The 22,024-nt window shown below is 39.1% G+C and overlaps 3 protein-coding genes across 3 annotated transcripts in view; 1 reads left to right on the forward strand and 2 right to left on the reverse strand.

Annotated features, from left to right (window-relative positions):
* tmem265 (transmembrane protein 265) overlaps positions 1–22,024 on the forward strand; it is a gene marked incomplete at its 3' end in the record, with an annotated part of 224,620 nt that overhangs the window by 175,095 nt on the left and 27,501 nt on the right. The gene's annotated exons all lie outside the window — the stretch shown is intronic.
* Positions 13,377–15,928, reverse strand: LOC307256303 (uncharacterized protein). The gene is made up of 4 exons (XM_080035219.1): positions 15,599–15,928; positions 15,278–15,437; positions 15,000–15,127; positions 13,377–14,892 (listed from the first exon to the last, which is right to left on the reverse strand). The coding sequence occupies exons 1-4, from the start codon at positions 15,698–15,700 to the stop codon at positions 14,569–14,571; spliced, it is 714 nt and encodes a 237-aa protein (XP_079891345.1). The 5' UTR covers positions 15,701–15,928; the 3' UTR covers positions 13,377–14,568.
* LOC307256939 (uncharacterized protein) lies at positions 17,568–19,928 on the reverse strand (the record flags this gene model as incomplete). Its single annotated transcript, XM_080036055.1, has 6 exons — positions 19,923–19,928; positions 19,464–19,566; positions 18,916–19,056; positions 18,584–18,738; positions 18,339–18,475; positions 17,568–17,673 (listed from the first exon to the last, which is right to left on the reverse strand). Exons 2-6 carry the CDS (start codon positions 19,558–19,560, stop codon positions 17,568–17,570), a joined length of 636 nt encoding a protein of 211 aa, XP_079892181.1. The 5' UTR covers positions 19,561–19,566; positions 19,923–19,928.

Raw genomic sequence — 22,024 nt, forward strand, 5'->3', positions numbered from 1 at the left:
GAGAGAGGGTGAAAAAGAGAGAGGGGAAAGCCCTTATTTTACAGTCCATTACTGTTTGCTCCGCCCAGTTCTACACACCGCACACACCTTCCATCTGTCCTCATTGGGGGGTGATGACTCACACACAAACAGAGCTCCATTTTATGTATTTAAAAAACTCTGTTTTATGTAATCAGGGTATACAGCGTTCAACCACCAGGGGGCAACATACCACACAGATCTCCATTCGGCAGCAGGCCAGGATTAGCAACCTGAGCAGAGAGTGTTGGTTTTATAACCTAATTGACTAGTTAGCCCACATTTTCTCCCTTTTTTCATGAACTCATACACCTGTGGGAGGAAAAAGTGTTGGCAACTCTGTCTACTTTTCACAAATAATGCATAGTACAGCATACAGATACTTCCCAAGTCTTAAATGTGTTGTAACACAGACTATTTCTTGCATAACTTGACATCTTGTGATGATGGAAAAGTAAGATTACAGGGGCTAGTGGTGGTGCACCAAGTAAAGGTAGGAGGAGTGTGTACTTACTTTAGAGGAGAGTATTGGTTGCTTGGCATTTCCTGTTGGCATTCAGACAGAAAGAAAATCTGACTGAAGCAGGACACTAGAAGAATTTCATGGGTGGATTACACTGAACAGAGTCTACTGGACACAGTCCCAGGGGCCCAAGGGGCTTCACCCGTAAAATGCCACTGAAAGGAACACAACCCGACATAAAATAAACAACCACAGAGATGCAAAATAGACCCAAAGAGAAACAAAATGATGAAAAAGCCTGACGAAATGCCACATGACTAAAAAAGGCACAAAAATAAACCATAAACAACCAGAATGATACAAAATGCCTAAAAGGTATTAAATAATTACAAAGAACACAAAGAAAAACTATTTTTTTTACTAAAGTAAGCACATAACTAACTATAGACAACCGGAAAGAGACACAAATGTCATCTTATGTTTCATCAAGTGTGGGTGACTTGCTGCTGCTAGTATATAAAGATAGAGTAGGGTGGGTTGGGGGCTTTAATACTATATCCTGGCCCAGGTGCCTACTGTCTCATAAAGGGTCCATGGACACAGTATTAGCACATGAGAGACTGAGTGTGGGTATTTGTGCTGCTGTAGGCCTGTGTTTGCATCTAGTATCTGCAGACTTCTTTTTTGTGTGTGTGTCAGCGTTTGTGTGTAGGTGTTTACATAGGAGAGTGTGTTTGAGAGTGGCATAGCCCACATTGACGAGTGGGAGGAGTGTTTGGGGTGGCAGAGGGGAGTGCTGGAGTGCCTGGGCTTTTTTTTTTTTTTTTTTTTTTTTACTGGCACCTTTGCTAGGTTATGATCTCATTACTGGGCAAGCTGTGCCCTCTAGGTCGCAGTGGGGGGGGGGGGGGGGGGGGGGGATGGCGTGGGGCCGAGAGTGCAGAAATGAAGGCCCATGTGGGGCAGAGTGCATCAACCACTCCTGTACCATGGTCCATGGAACAAACATGGTGGACAGAAAAGACACCTTTCCACTTTATACTTATAAACTGTACATATACATACACAGTATATATCCTGTTATGTCCTTCCAGTTTGAGACATGCTGCCATAATAGAGGAGCAATCTGTTCCCAACGCTTTGATCTCCTCTTATTGCATTACAAAAGCCACTACACCACAATGCAGGTATATTTATGAATGAAAGAGCGAGGTGGAGTGTCATTCTAAATATGATATGATACGTATGCTAAATATAACTGATAGTTCAATCTAAAAAATAAAAAAGTTTATAGATCTTAATTACTTGTGTGAAAAACCCACCGTATAGGCTACCTAATATTTTATTAACGCATCTTGGGCTGTTTACCAAGAGAATAGTCCATAATCATGCTAGCAGCTCTGTGAGGCTGTACTATCAGCCAACAGCATGCTAAAAACGACAATGCTAAAATACTGATGCCACACAGGTGAGATGTCAATTGTGTTCAACATCATAGTTTACTGTGTTTGCATGTTAACAGTGGCTAATTAGCACAATAAACTCCCACAAAGGTTTTGAAGGCAAAGTATTAAATGATGAAACAAAGGTATTGGACAAATATAAACTTTGACCTGATGATGGCAGTAGATTAAAAGTAAGAGACTCACCAAATATAGGCCTACATAAATGTCTGAACCACAGTTTCTTTTAAACATATTTTAACGTAACAAAGGAGGCTTTAACTGTTAAATGGGATGAGTATATTTCCAAACATCATGACTTTGGATTTCCAATTATTATTTAAAAATAAATCCAGTGTTTCTTCTTCTAATCTATGTATCAACGTGTGTCACACTGCCAGTTATCTCCACATGAGTTTTTATTTGATAAAATCGCCCTCCCTCCCTCCCTACCCCCACCCCAATCCCCCTGAAAGGCAACATGAGCCATTTCTTGTTAGCTCTGAAAATAATTAGCTTATCAGTCTGCGGCTGGTCAATTACAGGTTCAATTACTGGGCATGTTCATTACCTCGGGTCAATGTTATATCGTTTACGAACACCCTGGGAATTTATTGCAGTGTACCAGCCACCATTAGGTCAGATGTTGGTAATTAAAAAATACGACTGTGCAGGTTTCTGAGAGTATGAATGAGGAATAAGCCTGTTTGCTTTACTGGGATTCACGTCCAAACAAAAACACAGAGGCACTTGAACAACATCAAGTCATTCAAACAAAGCAAACTTCAGCTAAGATATAGGTTTCCTCCAGAGCCTTGGATGGATTTATACAATGCTCTAAACCAGACCTTAACCATGCCTACCCTATCTTCAGTTTCTTTACTCATTGCGTAAATGTTGTTACTAAGAAACAACGACATGTTGCTATAGGTGTGTGGGAGTACAGCTGCAAAAGGGACCTATGCTGAAAAGACATTCAGCCCTGACAGAAATATCAGAAATGAAAAACTTAAAGGTATGTGAGCGAGCGGCAGGGTGCAGAGAGAAAGTTTGTGAATCACATTACACAGATGTGGATTTAATCAAAAGAATTAAGTTGGCAAACTAAACAGGCTGGTGACCTGCATATAGAGTTGGTCTGAAGAGAGGGTAACATTCTCAGATCCTTTACTCAAGTAAGATACATCCTAAAAGAATACATTTCATAATTTTATTTACGATAAATTCAATTTAGTCAAATGACCTTTAAAGACAAGCTATGGGAAAAATTTTAAAGTTACTTGCATCCTATAACTGTGTGTATAAATGGTGAAACAACCTATAACTGTATTACAATAATATTTGGAAAGATTATGACTGAAAAAAACAATGTTCATGCCTATATAATTTTTTATGTATTATTTGGGTTAATAAAAAAATTAAAAAAATAAGATATTAGACTTGCACTTTTGTATAATGATTAAAGTGTTATCTTTCAGAGGGTTAACATAACTCTCTCCATGTTTGTTGAGGCCTATATAACTAATATGATGTGAAATTTTTTGAAAACCAATATCCCTATCAGACGAACTATAGCTAATGCTTTATGGTCATTCCTTATGGTAAAGGGAACTTCTCCACATATTGGTTTATTAAAGAGGACCTATGATGCTTTTTGACTTTTATGACCTATAAACGTTGTTATGATGATTCATAGTCATGCTTAACCATACTAAATTATCAAATAATGACTTACATGCATTTCGACGTATTCCCTGCTGACCGTCTGGGGTGTCTGTGCAGAGCACTAAACACTATTCTAGCCAGTCGAGAAGTCACGTGTTCAAAGCGGTCTACCCTTTGTAACTTTGTGACGTCGCATGTAACTTTGTGAAGTCACCACGCGGATGTTTCCATGTATGGTAATGCTGTCACTTCCCTGTTCGCGTCTGCCTCGCGCCCTTATAGGTCCATGCTCGCGCTTCCCGCCACTGAAAGTGTTCCGGAAGGAAGGTAACCAATCACAACGGAGTGGGGTTTGCAGGAGGGGGGGGAGGGGAGCAGAGATTGCCGAAGCACAGGCGGAGGGAGCGGAGATGGCCGATGCACACACACTCAAGTGTTGACAGGACGTGCTGGATCGCCAAAATAAGAGAAAGAGCTTCCCGAAAATCTACATAGTTTTTTGTGATGTGATTTGTGTCAGGTTGCTCTATAGCAGTGTAAAACAAGAAATTAAGACCAGAAAAGTAGTATAATAGGTCCTCTTTAAGGTCAGAAGCCTAAAAATATGAAACCACAGCTGTCTGATAAATGTAGTGGTGTAAACAGTAAATGCTTTCCTCGGACATGTCGAGGAGCATTATATAATGGCAAGAACTGGAAAGTGTGACGACATGATATTGCAAAAAGTATTGGGTCACCTGCCTTGACTTGCATATGAACTCAAGTGACGATGTCTTTTTGGACCTTGCTTTTTGCATCGTTGCATTGTCATGTAGGGTTAGGATTAGTATAAGGATTAGGGTTAGGGTTAGTGTATCCTGAAGCGTTTTTTGAGTAGAAAGCGCTTCAGGATACCAAGAGATTTTGGACAATTCCATGCTCCCAACTTTGTGGGAACAGTTTGGGGATGGCCCCTTCCTGTTCCAACATGACAATGCACCAGTGCAAAAAGCAAGGTCCATAAAGACATGGATGAGAGAGAGAGTTTGGTTTGGATGAACTTGACTGGCCTGCAGAGAGTCCTGACCTCAACCCGATAGAACACCTTTGGGATGAATTAGAGAGGAGACTGAGAGCCAGGCCTTTTCGTCCAACATCAGTGTCTGACCTCACAAATGCGCTTCTTGAAGAACAGTCAAAAATTCCCATAAGCACACTCCTACCTAACCTTGTGGAAAGCCTTCCCAGAAGAGTTGAAGCTGTTATAGCTGCAAAGGGTGGACCGGCGTCATATGAAACCCTATGGATTAAGAATGGGATGTCATTTGAGTTCATATGCTAGTCAAGGCAGGTAACCCAATACTTTTGGCAATAAAGTGTATGTCAAAATTGTACTACATAAAGTACTAGAGTACTTACTTTCCACCACTGCATACATGCCCACACATCTCTCTAATAGCGCGTTACAATATTGCCATTTTTCCAAACAGGCTTATTAAAGCTGTTTTTCTAATTTATGGTTTTATTAACAAACCAATAATAACATCTCCTTTCCAGGTAAAAAAAAAACGGCTTGTTGTTAACCTGTTACCTGTTTTCAGGCTTATTGACATGCACCATCCAGATCCTGTTTGTGTTTTTTTTGGAGCCCTATAGATAGAAAGTAGGCCTCAATAGTTAGAAGTGAAAGAGCCACAGCTGACATGTACTTGACCCCGGCCATTCATGAATCAGCCCAGAATGAATAAACCGGTGAATTGCTAAGGGAAGGACAAACATGTTATGTGATGGGAGCCATGTGATGGGCAGCCAATTGTCTGGGTTAATAGAGATATATTTGGAGCGAGGCCGACGAGGGAACAGAGGACAAATGCACCAAGTCTTAGAGAAGAGCGATGTACAAGCGTGGTTTTTATGAAGCCCGTTCAGCACTATCTATTCCTCCCTCACTTTCATCAACCCACACTCTGCTTTTTGTTACACAACACCTCACTCAATCTGCTTAGCTCAGAACATATGTCTGGATGATGCACGTTAATATGAAGACTTAAGCGGACACTATAGGTGTTAAACGGATCCAATATATCAATCAGGTCGACAGCTTTTTGTCTTCTGATCCGAGCTGGACTTTTTTGTCGGAAAATGAAGCCCAGAGTTATTGGGGAGAGACAGGGATAGAAAAACAGGTAGATAAGGGAGTCTCAATGAAATATCTGCTGCTAGGAGGTCTCTCGTGATGTAATGCACGTCGCTATGGCAACCCCGCATCAGCACCAACTTACTGGTGGTAGAAAGAGTGGCTGCCTGTGCTGGTATGTCTCTTCGTGTGTCCACAGCGAGACATATATAAGTACAACATTTTATTTACCAATATGTAATCATACATACTAATTGTTAAATACATGCTTTTCAAAATAAAACATGTTTTTCTTGTGTTCAATGTAGGAATGATGCATATTTTACCTTGAAAAACTGCGGTCACACACGTGTTTTTCTCATGCTTATCTTATCCTTGAGCTTGAGCCCAGACACATGTTCACTCTCATGGTGTGATATAGCCTCTTGTGGCTGCACTAAAAAAAAACAAGTCTTGTCTATTTACCAAGTTATTGTCCCCGTGTTCTCTGTGAGTCTATCTATAAACCAGGGACCTTGGGGAGACAGAGAGAACTCTGAATGCAACTAAAGAGCTCCAGTGAAAAACTTCTGCCCCCCCCCCCCCCTTACTGTGCCCTGGCTGCTAAAAATAAACTGAATATTGAAAAGCGTAGAGAAAAGGTACAAGGCTACTGGCTCACAAAGCCAGAGCGAGAGAAGGAGTTTGGGTAGAGGCGGGAGGTGAGGAGCAGGAGTGTGGGTGGAGCTGTCTGCGTGGGTGTTTGTAGGATTCATATTCGCAGGTTGCGTTTGTCTGTCGACGAATCTGCAACAGGCTTCAAATCAGTGACATGAAGTCAGAAGGCGATAACATGCGTGTTGAAATATCCGATACAAATATATTCTAGGCATTTTGAGCACAAGTTTACTCCAGTTATTCCACTCTGAATGTGAAATTGAGTGAATTGTATTTATTTTGTCTACATCCACAGCCTTATTGTTTCACAGTTTTTACTAGTTTTTGTAGTGCTGCGGATATATTAAGAGACACGATACCGAAATTTTGAATCTTACATTTTCTATACAACTTATCCTGTTCCTGGGTCAGAAAGGGGAATGAACCGTGTCTCATGTAAGAGGTAGGATTCATATAGGACAGTTTTAGATCCTTACCAGATACATTGTAGGGGTTGTGAGATATGATTGATGGGAAAGGAGAATAATTTTGGTACCTATCAGTCGATTGTGGATGAAGACAGAGAAGCTGGCCTGGGACATCGAGGTGGGCCCATATGGTTATGAGATATGTAGCATGTCCTTCAATTGGGTCTTAGTTGAATTTCATCCCCATCCTTTTCTCTACTACTGCGCACTATTATAAAAAAACAAATACAATATTTTTTGATGATACATGGATACTTGAATTGTCTATTGAAGTCTTCATTGTTTGTTGTCTAATTAACAGATGTATTGTATGGTTTATCGGACATCTAGCAGAAACTAACTCGTAGATGAAACAGATATTCAGGATAAAACCAACAGAGCAGACTGTGTGGGTGTGTATATGCATGTGTTTATTTGTGTATGTGTTGTGTATGTCTGTGTGTGCGTTCACCTATAGATGCAGAGGTTTGTATAGTATAGTAAAGCATCATATGTTGCCTATTCAGTGTCGAGCAGTAGACGTATACGTGTTCAGCTAGCTGTTAGTGTCTCCATCTTACTCTTGCACACGCCCTGTGCCTCTCTGTCTCAAAATTTCGATATTTTTTCTCGTCAACTCTCCTCTTTACTTAACATCCTCTCTCTCAGCTCCCGCTTCGATGCAGGAGTAGGAGGTGTTGCTAGGCGACAGATTAGCTCCTTCCTTTCAAGAAGCAGAGCACAGACCTTGACTCTGGGTGTAAAAATAAACAGAAAAAAATGGAAAAGACAAGTCATAGAGGAAAAAGGACAAGTGTCTTTCACCTCTGGCATGAGAGCCACACTTTTTGTTCCCCCCCCAACCCCCATCTCCTGTACTCCTCACCCTGAAGTGGTCCATAAATAATCTGCTTATTTATAGCCCCATGTACAATTGAGATAAACACACATCTATCTCCGATCATCATTGAGAGTGTTGTGACATTTTAACTGTGATAAACCTCCGTAACTAACTCATACTCTGATGGGAGCCGTGGCAAAGACCGATGATCTCTATTCCCTGTCATGTGATGACTAAGTTGTACAGGAACATGCTGCTTGTCCCTCATCCGCAGTTTCAGTCTGCCAACTGCAGAAGCTGTGAAAGTCACACTTGTTGGCCTGGCTGCTACTGAAAATGTGTTAGTGTGTGTGAAAAGAGCCAGAACACTCATGCGCTTTGTACATCTGTTAATTTTGTGTGTGTGTGTGTGTGTGTGTGTGTGTGTGTGTGTGTGTGTGTGTGTGTGTGTGTGTGTAGGGCTATTTGTTCATCTAATTTTGTGAGAAACTTTTTAGACTTAACCCTTTCACGCATAGTGGTCACTACAGTGGACAGCTATTCAAATGCTGTTTTCTTAAATATGCATGGGTGTAGATCGCCTAGTTGCATATCAGCCACTACAGTGGACTCTTGTGTGTCATCCAATGCATTGCCAACCAGTGGCCAACCATTGTAAGAGCAGCCACAATTAGTCAAAACCAAGATGGCCGCCGGGGAGCAGAAAAGTTGTGTAGCTCAGGAATATCCTGTAAATACTTCAAAAATAACTGACTCTGGCAGGTAAAAAAAATATGACAACATCAAGTAACATCTTAGGAGTCATATAGTTGTTCAAATTTCCAATTATTGATTTTACATTGGGAGGAAATGATGTTTAATCACATGTCCACTAAATTGGACATCATGCATCACAGACTTCAATAAATACTATGACTGCAGATGTGTTGTGCTTGAAAAAGCTTACTTTGCTGTAACTTTTTGGTTTTAAATCAATTGATTTATGTTATTAGAATGCAACTTGAAGTATTTGTGTAAAAAAAGAAAAACATTTCCAGACCATTCCATTATGTGTAAAACAGTTGGTGTCACTATGATGCCAATTTTCATATTAAAATAGCTTTGATGAAGTGATGTACAAGTCATTAGGCTATACTGCAAAATGACATCTGAAAAAGAGAAATTGGAAAACAAAGGAAAAAGTTATGTTATTTTTATAGAAATGTTTGATTGAAAAAATTATTCCACGCTTTTGCATTAGATTGAGGGATTGGAATATGTTTATATATGTGAACAGGCATTGAACATATATATTATTTTATAGTTTTCAGATAATATATACTTTTTTTCACTGTTTTGTTAAATAAATAAGTGCAAAGTTGAGAAGTCAAAACGCATGGAGTCCACCCGAGTGGACATGTGTAAAACTCTCTGAAAAATGTGTGTTTAAAAAAAATTAAGTTATATTCTTTCTTCTCATGCCTAAAGAAGTATAAAATCACTTGAGAAAAAAATCCAGACTAAGGATATCATAATTCATGCATGAAAGGGTTAAAGGGTGAGAACAGGCCTTGAAAGGGCTGTTTGAGGGTTAAGACTAGGTTTTAAGGTTTAGGTATGAATTAGGTTTAGAGGATATGGTAAGTCATTAGTGTAAGGGTTAGGGTAAGGGTAAGGGGGCTAGGGAATGCATTATGTCAAAGAGTGATCTCACAAGTATAGCCGTACAAACATGTGTATGTGTGTGTGGAGGATAGTGACTGAGAGTGTTGGTGAAGGAATGTGTCAAATTGTGTTAATAACTGAGTAAGTAAGCGACTGAATGAGTGCATTTGAGAGGTTGATCAGGGTAATGTGTGGGTGAGTGAATCCGGGTGAGAGAATTGGGTTTGTTAATGGGAGTAAAAGGATAGAGTGAGTGACTGAGCCACAAGCAATTAAGTGAGTGAGTGAAAGGTGATTGTGTAAAGTAATTAAATGACTGACCAAGAGAGGGACAGCCCCTCAATGAGTGAATGAATGAAGTGAGTTAATGTGTGTTTGTGAATAAAAGGATGATAAGAGGAAGCATGGGTAATCTGTATGAATGGGTGAGAGTGTATCTAACGGAGACATAATAATGTGTTTATGCAAGTGAAGGTGTGAGTGAGTAAAGAAGAAAATGTAAATGGGTGACAGAGAAAGTGGGCAGTTGTGTGAGAAATCAAGTGAGTGACAGAGTGAACTTGTGGTTAAGGGTGAAAACGTGTGATTGTGTGAGAAATTCTGAGTGAAGAATGGGTGACCAAGTGTAGGTGTCAGCGGGTGAGTGAAAGAACAAATGTGAGGCAAAGTTTACAAATGAGTAAGCAAGGGAATCTGAGTGAAAGACTGATAATCCTCCTAGGTAGCAGTTTGAATCTTCTTCCCATCAGCCTCAGCTACACTGTGTTTAGTGCTAATGAGCTAAAGTTAGCAAGCTAAAGCACTAAACTAGATAGTGAACATGGTGAACATTATGCTTACTGTGAACATGTTGCCATATTCAGAGTGGGGCTGTTAGCATTGTGCTTTTTACATTTTTAACCCAATTTCTCACCTTAATTACCTTATTTATTTTCTATTTTAATAATTATAGACAGAAATCCAGAAGTCACAAAAGGCAATATTTTACAGAGCCAACACGAGGAAAGGCCAAGTGCAATAGAAAATGCAATTTTCCCCCCAAATATTTAAATGTTTGTTCTTTTTATTAAATTGTTGTATTTTATTAAATGCAACCCTACTCTAGTACACGTTAGTTTCAAACGTTACTGACCCCACCAGGCTAATGCATTACATACTTTGTCTATCTCTTTTATAATAAATCACATTTAACCTAAATTAAATTACATTACATTACCTCCATTCAATACACTACAGACATGCCCATGTGAATGAGCAAAAAAATTAAACAGTAAGTGGGAAAATGAGTGAATGAATGAGTGCCTGACTTAATGGGCCTGGTTGAGTGAAGGGTAAAGAAGGTTATGAGACCTAATGAGCATCCACATGAATATTGAGACAAACAGGAGGTTCGGGCACAAAGACCTAGCACTAATTGGATTAATTTGAATCCATTTGTTGTCAGTTAGACGAGGCACTCGTCCCTCCGACCCCTCGCTCTTCACCCATCCGCCTCTCCACAGCCATGTTCCTTTATCCACCCACCTATGACACCAACACAACCCTGTCTCATAACGACAGGTATCATCATGACAACCGCAACAATGGCTGTGCTTGAGACAAGAGAGTATGTGGACACCGTGGACATATTATAACAAGAGAGTGTGTGGGACACTGGGACCACTTAAGTACCTACGAGACTGCTAGGTGGAAAACAACAAACTACTTCAAGTGTTTTTGCTCTGGGAGCTCCAGCATAAATATGAGCTATTTTTACCCAGAGAAAGTCTGCCAGCACAGTGGTTTAAGGCCATTTCTGAAAACACTACAGCAGATCTTGAAGAAAGTGATGTGTTCAAGGCAACAATCCAGCCGCTTGTGCAGCAGTAGACTAAGCCCTATTCAAACAAAAAGGGAATCAGTCACTCCTACTGTGCCCTGAAAACCATTGATCTGCTCAGATTTTTTTTATTTAATTTATAAGGTTAGTGTGCCGAGTATGATGTTGTCTTGTTCAGTGAATCACTGAACAAACACTGGGTTTCATAAGGTCTGAAAATCTGGCCTTTTTTACATCATTGTCTCTAATGTTAGCTTGCAAACATTTGACGATAAGGACTAAACACAAAGTGCTAGGGCCTGACCGATTTAATCGGCTGATTATAGCCTCTCTCAGAAAATCGGCATAGGCCGAAAAAAAATGGCAGATACATTTTATTTATTTTTTTGTGCAATCCTGTTAAGCGAAATGCATTGTAGCCCTGGAGGTAGCCTTAATGAATAGCATTAAGGCTATAGCCTATTTACAGCAGCAGCAGGTGTGTTGTAATACACTGAATTAATTACTACATTGACAGTTCCCCCTGCAACCAATAGCAGAGGCATTGGTCATCTCTTGACTGTTAATGACTTGCAGTAAGATAAAATACTTAATGTCTGAGTTAAAAAATGACCCAACACTTTTTTTTAGACAATGCATATAGCAGTAAAGAAAAAGTTCCTGTACACATTTTTGACAAAGTATTAATATATCTAAGATATAGGTTAAAACATTTTTTTTTTTCAAAATATATTTATGGGATTTAAAAAAATGTAATCGGCCAATTAAGCGGTAATCCGATTTTCTTACTGCATATAATCTGTATCGGCATCAGCCCCGATAAAATCCATATCGGTTGGGCCCTACAAAGTACAGCCCAGCTAGATGGTACTTAGTAATTTTTCTTGATTGGTTGAATATTGGTTTTATATTTTGTCACAAAAAGCTAAAATCTTCATTATTTCCCAAAGCACGAGTTGATATCTTCAAATTGACTAATTCATCATTTCAGTTTTAAGATTTAAGATGATACGATTTTTTTCCTGAAAAGTTTTTTAGTTTAACTTTTAACTGAATTAAATAGATACTTTTAATCTGAAAACTTTCTTTAAAGCTAAAGATATTAAAAAAATATGACTCCAAGTTCAAGTTATCTCTATATTGTTATTTCCAGTTTTTCCACTGGGACATAGGCCTACACTCTCTTCTACGCAACCTTAATGCTGTACTTCACTGCTCCAATTGTATTCATCACATACAGCAAGAGGAATAATATCTTTGACACCAAACTCTTGCAACACCAAACCAAGCGAAAGGTAATTAGATGCACCTGAAACAAAGAGGACCAACTTTAGTCCTTTCAGGGTTTGCGCGACCTCGACCTCTGTACAATTTGTCCTCTCTGAGTGGACTGCATCAATGAATGAGTGTGACGCTGCATCCAGAATAGCTCAAAGGAAAACTGATGTCACTGTACTGTCACATAATGGCCCCCATTTTAGAGACGGACTGTTGTGTGATGTGTTTCTCTCAGCTCTATTGTGCTGCAGACAAACTCATATCTTGGGTTTTCCATGGCTTCAAGAAGTGAAGCAAATTTGAACTGTACAGATCCAAAGTGAGGACTATAGAAAAACAGGCAAATAATCAATACACAGCAAAATCGGCAGTGTTAATTCAACACCTATAGAGTTAAATTCAACACTTTGAAAGTGTGTATATAGGTCCACACCAGATCGAGTAAAAATAACACTTTTAAAAGTGTTAAATACTTTACACTGTGATTGAGTTGAATCAACTCTCTCGATAGTTGAAATTTAACACTGGTCAACACTCGCCAGGGTTAAATTTACACAACACTAGTGTGCAGTGTTAAAATGTAACACCCATCAGTGTATTATTTTTTAACACTGAATAGAGTTGCTCCCATTTAACACCACATCAGATTTAAAATTTAACTCGATATCTAACCCTCTAAAGAGTTGATTTATATATTTTTAAAAACACTGTGGGGAGTTATAATCCCTAATGCTATACATGGTAAAATATTTAGCTTATATTATTACTTCTAAATCATATTCCTACAGTACGGTATTATTATAAGGAAGAAAAAGACAATGCAAAAAGTTTGTATTTCAAAATAAATTGTATTTTCAAGTACACCATTTAACACAGCATTGGCTTTAACATGTTTCACAGCTGCCAGCCTCAATAGCACAGGTCACAATATGGCAATATGTACATTTTTTCATCCATCTCATTAGAGTACCGTTTCTCACAGGGTCACACAATATGGCAATGTGGCACAATGTATACTTTTTCATCCATCCCATTAGAAAACTGTTTATCATAGGGTCTATAATAAATTAACTTATCAACAGAAATAACAGAAAATTAATCATTCCTCTCCTGGATACAGTAGGCATTAAGGTGCTCATCACAATAAAGAGTATCAACTGTGCCAGTCAAAATGAAAGCTTGATCGTCATTTATAATGATACGGTTGATCTTTCCAAAAACAGGCATTTCTATATTTGTTGAAATACAAACAAACATACTAGTTTGATACTCAGTTCCATAGTTCTTCACCCACTTGGTAGTTGACACATCAGAGTATGCATTCAAGTTTAACATTGCAAGTAAAGTCTCACCACCTTCCAAATTATCAATTGTTTCCTTCCTTACTGGACCAAACTCAAACCTCTGAAAATTAAAATTCTCCCAGTGATAAGCTAACTGTCTCTGGTGTTGTTTTACCAATGCTTTTGTGATATTTTTGAAATTCTTGACAGATCTTTTAAAGAAGTTATGTTTGGCTTCAAACCTCATACACCATACATGAAGGAGTGGGCCTATTTTACGAATACACCTGGGGTAATGTATCATAAAATGATGCTTCGGAATAAGTCTTCTCTCAGGAAACAAAGATTTGAACAGCTTGTGATGATCATTAATTAAATGCTTCAGATAATATGTCATACCGTTAGTAACAACTGGTGAAAACACTATATTCACAATTTGAATCAAGAGGAGGAGCAAGTTCCAAAAACTGTTATTTCTTTGACCCTACCATTGCTTGGACAGTGCTCTCAGCAACACCCGATGATTGCAACTGTGCTACAACAGAACCACACGTTTAACAAATGATGCTTATCAACAGAGACCTGGGTGGCCACTGGAGTTACTGTACAGACTGAATGAGAAGTTGAAGGCACATCATCTTCTATGTGCATGTCCACATTGTCAGTAGTATTTGTTGAAACAGTGTCCCGGTGCAAACAAATAAGGTGTTTCTTGAACCCTGAATAAGTGCAAAATAATGAAGAACACCCCGGCTGTCCACATTTCAAACGTAACGTCTTTCCTGGATATAATCCATGGTGAAATCTCAAATGCTGACAAAGCAATACAGAACTTCTGTGGTGTACCTTACATATAAAACAAATCAACATATTTGCACCAAAGGATGTGTATCACCTCAAATCTGTGTATTCAGCAGTCTTGCTCTGAGCTCCTTCACACGGGGAGTTTCCTTGGTACTTCCCACATCAATGTTGAACACAGTGGTTTGGATGAAGGTATAGAAGCTGTTGAGGGATTCATGGTAGTTCACGCTGAAGATGAAGTGTGCCTTGAAGAGTTCATCGAAAGCTGCCAGGGATGTCTGCGCCTTGCATGGGATGGCCTTGTGGTCAACAATGACATAGAATCTTTGGATGTTGTTCTTCTGTTCACCGACACACAGGAGGAAAGGCTGTCCTGGTTCCAAACTCCCAAGGAAGGTCTCAACACTGACTCCAATCTGCAAAAACAAAGAGGAACAAGGAAACATTTTAATGACCTGCTACACTGCTAAAAACATATGCAGCCCATGCACAAGTGGCACAGAAGAACTTAAACATTGCTTACCGTCAGATATCTCACAAGATGTTCGACAGCTTGATATGAGCTTATTCTAGGACCCTTCTTGTGTCCTTTTGCAGTGGGGGGAAGTAGGTGAAGTAGCAGTAGTATGCTTGACAGGTCACTGTCCCAGTCTAGGGGGAAAGCAGAAGAAAGTAGAAGATTGTCAGAAAGATTTAAATCTGAAAACAACCTTAAATAAAACCAGATTATGCAAAATACATAATTTGGAGCATTCAGGTAAGTAATTAAATGTTTTAAAAGAGATAATGAACCATGCTTACCAGACCCATCGGAGCTTTGATTTCCAGACAAGAGGTCTTTGACGAACTCTTTAGAATTCTTGGAGTCTGCCAGGATCCTAGGTTTGAAGTAGGTGGGCCATTTTGCCAAAAATCTGCCAGAAGCATCCTCTCCAAACATCATGGTGAAGTCTTTGTCAATCTACAGAAGAAACACTTTAAGTCCTTGCAACCTCTCATAGACATAGGAAACCATCCACAAACTAAATGTCAGTATTTTTACGCTTGTTTAAATAAAAGTGTAATCCTCCAGTTATCATTGTTCACTTTAAAATGAATTAAACAATGGTATGTCTTTCCTACCAAGCCAGGGCTATCGAGGAAACGTGGGAAAACATCCAGGACTGTGGAGGAGTTTTGATGGTCTCGAACCAGTTTCTGGCGGTATTGAAAGGTTGCCCTCATCTTCTCTTTGACAATTGTTGCATCAGTCGTGTGCTTCAATAAAGAAATCGCCTCGCGGCATTCCTCGCCAAACAGTTGCTTGTCAGTTAGTAGAAAATCCCTCTTGCTCTTTGGACCATCTTGATATGTAGCGGTGGTTGAGCATCTCCGGGACTGGACTGCAGAGCTGCGTTGGACTGTCTTTATCCTCCATGCCAAATAGCCAGACCCGCTGTCTGCATCATAGTAGTGCTCCTGTAAAATCCCAAAAGAACAAAGATAAACATAACTGATCACAGCATTACAGGGCAAATTCAGAATAACCTCCCTATACAGGGCTGTACAGTGCGACAGTTTTGATCGCATTTGCTACTGAAATTGATCACGTGCGATGATGAATACAACTCCAATCGCACTCGTGCTAGTGTTGCCACCCGTCCCGTTTTTCCCAGAATTGTTCTCTTTTTTTCACCAGCTGTGACCCGTTTTTTGGGGAAAATGCCAAAACCTCATTTGATTTCCTTCCTTCGTTCAGTAGTTAAGGCCGTCTCACACGGGCCGAGGAGTTTGTTGCGCCCGCTATTGCATCGGAGAGGCGGGCGGGCAGGGGCGGTCTTAACGATCTCGGGGCCCGTTTCAAGACCCTGTGTGGGGCCCCACACTTTTTTTTTTTTTTTTTTTTTAATAAATAATGCTTGTGCATGCTGCCCGCGAAAATAAAAAAGATTGTGGAAACCAGTTGGTTCATAGACGGATTATGAGATAATGGGCCCAGACTCTTTGTACCGTTTTAAAGTTAAATGCATCAGAGCAGAGGAACATTTTAATCAAATCTTGAGCTGCAGAAGGAACATTATTTTTCTTAAACAGGCACTCTTTACTCTGCAACTGTGAAAACAGTACAGTAGATTGGTCTGCAGACTCATGTTATATGATGGAGGGGCCCATTGCAACATATACAGGGTGGAAAGCTACTTTTCATGAACAGTATAGAATTTACACATAGCAAGCTTATTCCTGTTTGTGTGTGGGGGGCTTAGCTGTCCCTCATGAAGCCCCTTAGACAGAGCTAATAATGCTTTTGTTTTGCACTTGCTTTTCTATTTGTCACCTAGTTGGGGCCATGATGATTTATTTCCTTATATTTAGGCTATTCCTTGTTGGACCCTGTTATTGACATGAGTGACTGAGCTCTTTGACAATGCAACATTTAAAGTTACTATCAGTATTTCTGGCTTAGGCCCCCCCCCCCCCCGAGCCCTTGGGCCCCTGGGCATGGTTGCATGCAATATTATTCTCAAAGTGCACCAGATTGATGAATTTTACTTTAAAAGGTTGCATTTATTTCTTCCGGGGCCCCCCTACAAGGTCCAGGGTCCCCACCCACCTCAGTCTCCCTATTTAGCCTATACTGTAAAAAGCACTGTAGGTGTGTATGGTTATTATAGGTCATTACACTGGTCAGTCTGAACTGGTAGCCTAATAATGGCCGAGCCCTCCGCCCCAAACATTCAAGTGTCCCTTTTTTTCCTAAATCCAAGGTGGCAACCCTAACTAGTGCGACAGCCTGCCAAATTGCAATTGGCAGGTTAGATTATTTTGTCTAAATTGCAATCAGTGCACCCCTATTAATTTTTCTACAATTATTACTGCACACACTAGGAAATAATATTAATTGAGAATCTCAAATGAGACCAAGATGACATGCTCAAAGGTAATTAGAGCGAAATGCAAGGGTTAAGGTTATGCAAGTTTTCGATCATACTTTGTGTGCTACCAAATTTATTTTTGTGCTACTGATTTTTTTTGCTTGCTAGCACCAGTGCTACCACTTTAAAAAATAAGCGTACAGCCCTGTTCCTATATCAATTTATCATACGCCATTGATTTACAAACTTACATATCCATTTTTTGAGTAAGGATCCTTGAGGTACGGAAAAAGAGTAATGATGCCAAGAGCATATTTAGTTCGCACATAGGTTGGTGGGAGCCTCCTTTAAAAGAAGAAAATATATAATTTTTCAAGCTTTAAATTAGTAGTAAAGTATTGAATCAGTGTTAGTTTCATTATAATTAATCAAAATATCTTAAATGTCAAACTAAAATAAGAATATGAGAGAACAAAGCACATTAAAGCAGAGGTTAAACTCAAAAGTAGACTTTCAATACAAACAAATGATGTGTGTAATCATGTCAACTGTTAGTCCTGTGCTTATTTCTTTTTTGATACTATGTCCTTTTGTTTACAGCTCCCTTTTGTTACTATCTCACTGATCATATTTACGCCCGTCAGTCCTGCGATTGAACTACCAGCTATTAACAACCTCTAACATGCAGTTTTATTTGTTCAGGGATGTGTTCCCATTGAATACGTTTTGCTGTAGAGATTACTTTTTGTAATATTTTGCTTCAGTTTTATTTTCTATCACAATGTTTCTGTTTGTTTGATTATTCTGACACAAATTTGTTTTGTATAGAACAGCCAACTTTATTATATTACTGAAATAGGAGACCACAATAATTAAATACCTTTTAACTATGGAACAAGGTTATTTGAGGAAAACATCCCTTATTGTTTCTAAAATGTACACCTACATCCTCTATACATATATTATTTGTAGAGACATGATGAGCACTAGAGAGAACATGACATGCTTACCCATGAACTTCAACCATGTCAGCCACCAGTAGGTTTACCATCTGTCGCCGTGTACCTTCCGTCAATGTCTTTGTTTTGTTATATTCATGCAACACCTTTTCTCCCCCTGGCTTGGACTGAAGTATATCTCTCACCATCTAAAGACAAAGAAACAAATAAATTTTAATTTTAACCTCCCCTGCAACAAGACCACAGTACAATGTCTATGATTAGTTAATACATTAAAAAAAAATTAATTTATATACCGCCTCTGCTGATTCCCAATCGGCGTGGGTCCTTTTCACTCCACTATCTTTCTCAAGAATGATTGTTGCATCAGATGAATCTGAAGGCACAGAGGATGAGGTGTCTGACACAAGCGACTCCGATGAAACATCTAATTGATCTTGATGAAGCACAACTGCAAGACAGTTAAAAGAAATACACACAACTGAATAAAAATATTGTTTGAGGCCCCTTAACAAATGCTTTGGCTTTTCAGGTTAGCTGACTGAAACAAACATACCTTCACAATACATACTATTACAGTACATCTGGTTACTGATCCTTATTTCTCCCTAACAAGACTAAATCTTACCTGTAGACTTTTCTGTAGAAACAATGATTGTAAGGTCCCCTGCTTGTAAAAGGTCCTCAAATACATCTGCATCCACCTCTGTCCCTGATTCATCTGTCAAGTATAACTCAGTCTGCAGAGGAAGACCTAACTTTCCTATTACTGAGAGAATATCAGATTTAGAAAAATGGTCCTTTGTATGCTTCTTTTATTGACACTTTTTTATCATAATTATTAATCAATAATTAAATGGCTTTTAACTATGGAACAAGGGTCTATGACATGTACACAACTTATTCCTTGTTGTTTCTAAAATGGACACCAACAGTCTCAAAATATATTAGTAGAGAAATTAGTTTTTTCTTATTCTACATTTTAGATATATTACCAATTGCATTTTAACTTGTCCATAATACATGATTACAATTGGTCAGCATAATAAACAACAATTGATGGATGGGGCAATGTAACCGTATTAAAATCAAATCACATTATAGCATGAACTAACATTTTAGAAAATTATTAGTTTACACCAACAATCAGGGCTGTGTGAAAAAAGTAGTACCAACCTTTCTGAAGAAACGAGCTGAAGTCTGCATAGCCTTCTTCAGTCTCTGCCACCTTAACGTACTTCTGACTGCCACCAAATCTCACCTTGACCAACATTATGTCCTTAAAAACAAAGTACATTCATGAATAGTCCACACCTGTTTCAGTAAAATGTTCTTCTTTGTTGCCTTTATTATGCCACTGGGTAGCAACAGTCAATGTCGTTTTTCTAGCTTAGCCAGTAAACAGACTTGACTGTGCACACGCTAGCTTGTATGGCCACATGGCGGCCCTGCTAACAGTCCTCGATGCACGTATTCTCTAATTAGCATATTTATACATGGAAATTGATTAAATCACTAACCCAGTACATAACAATGTCAATAAACTCACTGTACATGTGTTTTTAAATGCCTTGACTTCATAGTTTGAACAGAAAACAACTAAAGTGCAGAGAGCAGAGTGGAAACGTAGCTTACCGCGAGGAGTCCCGACCCAAAGAGGAAGTAAAGCTCACGGAAGCGCAACAAGTGCGGTAAAATAAAAGGCGCTCGATACTTAAGCGATAACCCCCATCATTTTCCTGTATGTAAAAGTATCTAACCTTTACATGAACCCCAATATACTTAATTAAACAATTTAATACAAACGTTCGGTCGACATATCAGCAAAAATAAGAAGAATATGGAGGAAATATGATAGCGGAAATCCTAACCAGCCACCTTCAAAATAAAGGTCTGAGCTACCAGAGTACATAATCCTTCCAAAATGTAGGTTACATGCCGGTTCGTAAACTAAATAATACAATAAATAAAGCGCAACGAGTCACAACATCACATTACTGTACTAAACTTATTGTTGAGGATAGTTTAAGTGGTCAGTGATACCAATCCAATACCATGGAGCCAAATAGGCCTACAGCATGAAGTGGCAAACAAGCATCTAACTTGCTCTAAAACCAAATTGACTGTTGTGCGCATTGTTATTAAGCTTGGGTTGCCATGCCGAATCAGTGTGTTGCTTATACTTTTCTTAATAAGAAAAGGGGCCGTGTCCACCTAACGCCTTTCTCCGAGCACACAAGCCTTTTTTCAATAGATTCCCAATGAGACGCGGCTGCCTCACTGTATAATGTTACTGCCTTGTTAGCTAAGCATGGTTTGCTGATGCTAGCTAAACAATACTGATGGTTAACCTTAGCTTCTTGTAAAAAATAGTAATACACATGATTGGCTATACATTTGAATTAAATATACATATTTGCTTAGACATACTTACACATGGATGTTCCTAGCCACAGTTTGAGGGATGTCTGATCATTTTCCAGTCCAAAGAAAAGAGTGTCTGGCTAGACTCCCGCCTCTTTCAAACAACCACCAACGGTTTGACTTCTGAGTATATTTGAAATCAACACTGTAGAGTGTTTTGCAGAATATGAAATTTGACTCCCTGTATTAACACCAACTCTTTTAGAAGAATAACTCTCATGTAGTTAAATTACACTAAACCAGTGTTGAAACAACTCTATATGTTTTACACTCCACTCCAACACTGAATATCTAACACTTTGGATTTTGCTAGCTCTAGGTGCTATACTCTGTCATTCACCTGGTAACAATCTGGCACATTTGGGTCATTACCAGACAGGAACCAGTGATGGAACTACAGAGGAAGAAGCAGAGATGGATGAGTCATCTACTAAGAAATACAACAAAAAAGAAGAAAAAAAGAGACAAAAACAGACCTCAAAGGATAAGACACAAAGGCAGACCCAAAAGAAATACAGAACCAACACCAGACACATAGGGGGAATGATGGTCCCCAACAGGAAGCAGGATGATTCATTAGTGAGCTGTCATCTGCATAGTGAAAAAAACAGCAGGCCAAAGTTATCAGTATCTTAACAAATGCATGGGCCTTGTCCTGTTGTGTCTTCATTCATATAGTTGAAATAAATAATAAGATCAAGTTGTATCTCTTTAGAAATAATTTGTAAACACACACATTTTCCCCCATAACTTAAGTAGGCAGTGCATTGACTAGACTTTAATAATAATTTTGATAGAATTGAAGTAATTCATTTAATAACTAAATAAAAGACAAATGACAAATGTGATGTCCGGGTGATGTTAGTGTGAGTGTCTCTTTGGACTTGCTCCACATGTGAAGCACCCACTACAGATCTATTTGGGGGTGTAATAGTGAAATCTCCCATATAAATAGGACGACGGGAACTTGATGCGGCGGGGGCGCGCCTCGCAGTCCTTGCCGCGATCACCTGTGACATCTATTTTTAGAAACAGCACTGCTTGACTCACGTGAGGCTGGCGACGGGTTTGCAGATTGCGCAATAGCCCTACTGGCTTTGCGCGCGTCATTAAATAAATATTATTCATGAATGCCATTCATTCAAAAGACTTAACTTTTCATTGAGGTTTTTGACGACACACGAAAACCATTTGTTTAAGACTTAAATTGTATGTGAGCAATTATATGGTAGCAATTCTGAAAATATCTTAGCTGCATGTGTTTGAAAGCCGAAACTAGTCATTGAGACTCGTTTACTGGTGTCATTTATTAC

This window comes from Ammodytes marinus, assembly GCF_949987685.1.
Source record: "Ammodytes marinus genome assembly, chromosome: 10".
NCBI lineage: Eukaryota > Metazoa > Chordata > Actinopteri > Uranoscopiformes > Ammodytidae > Ammodytes > Ammodytes marinus.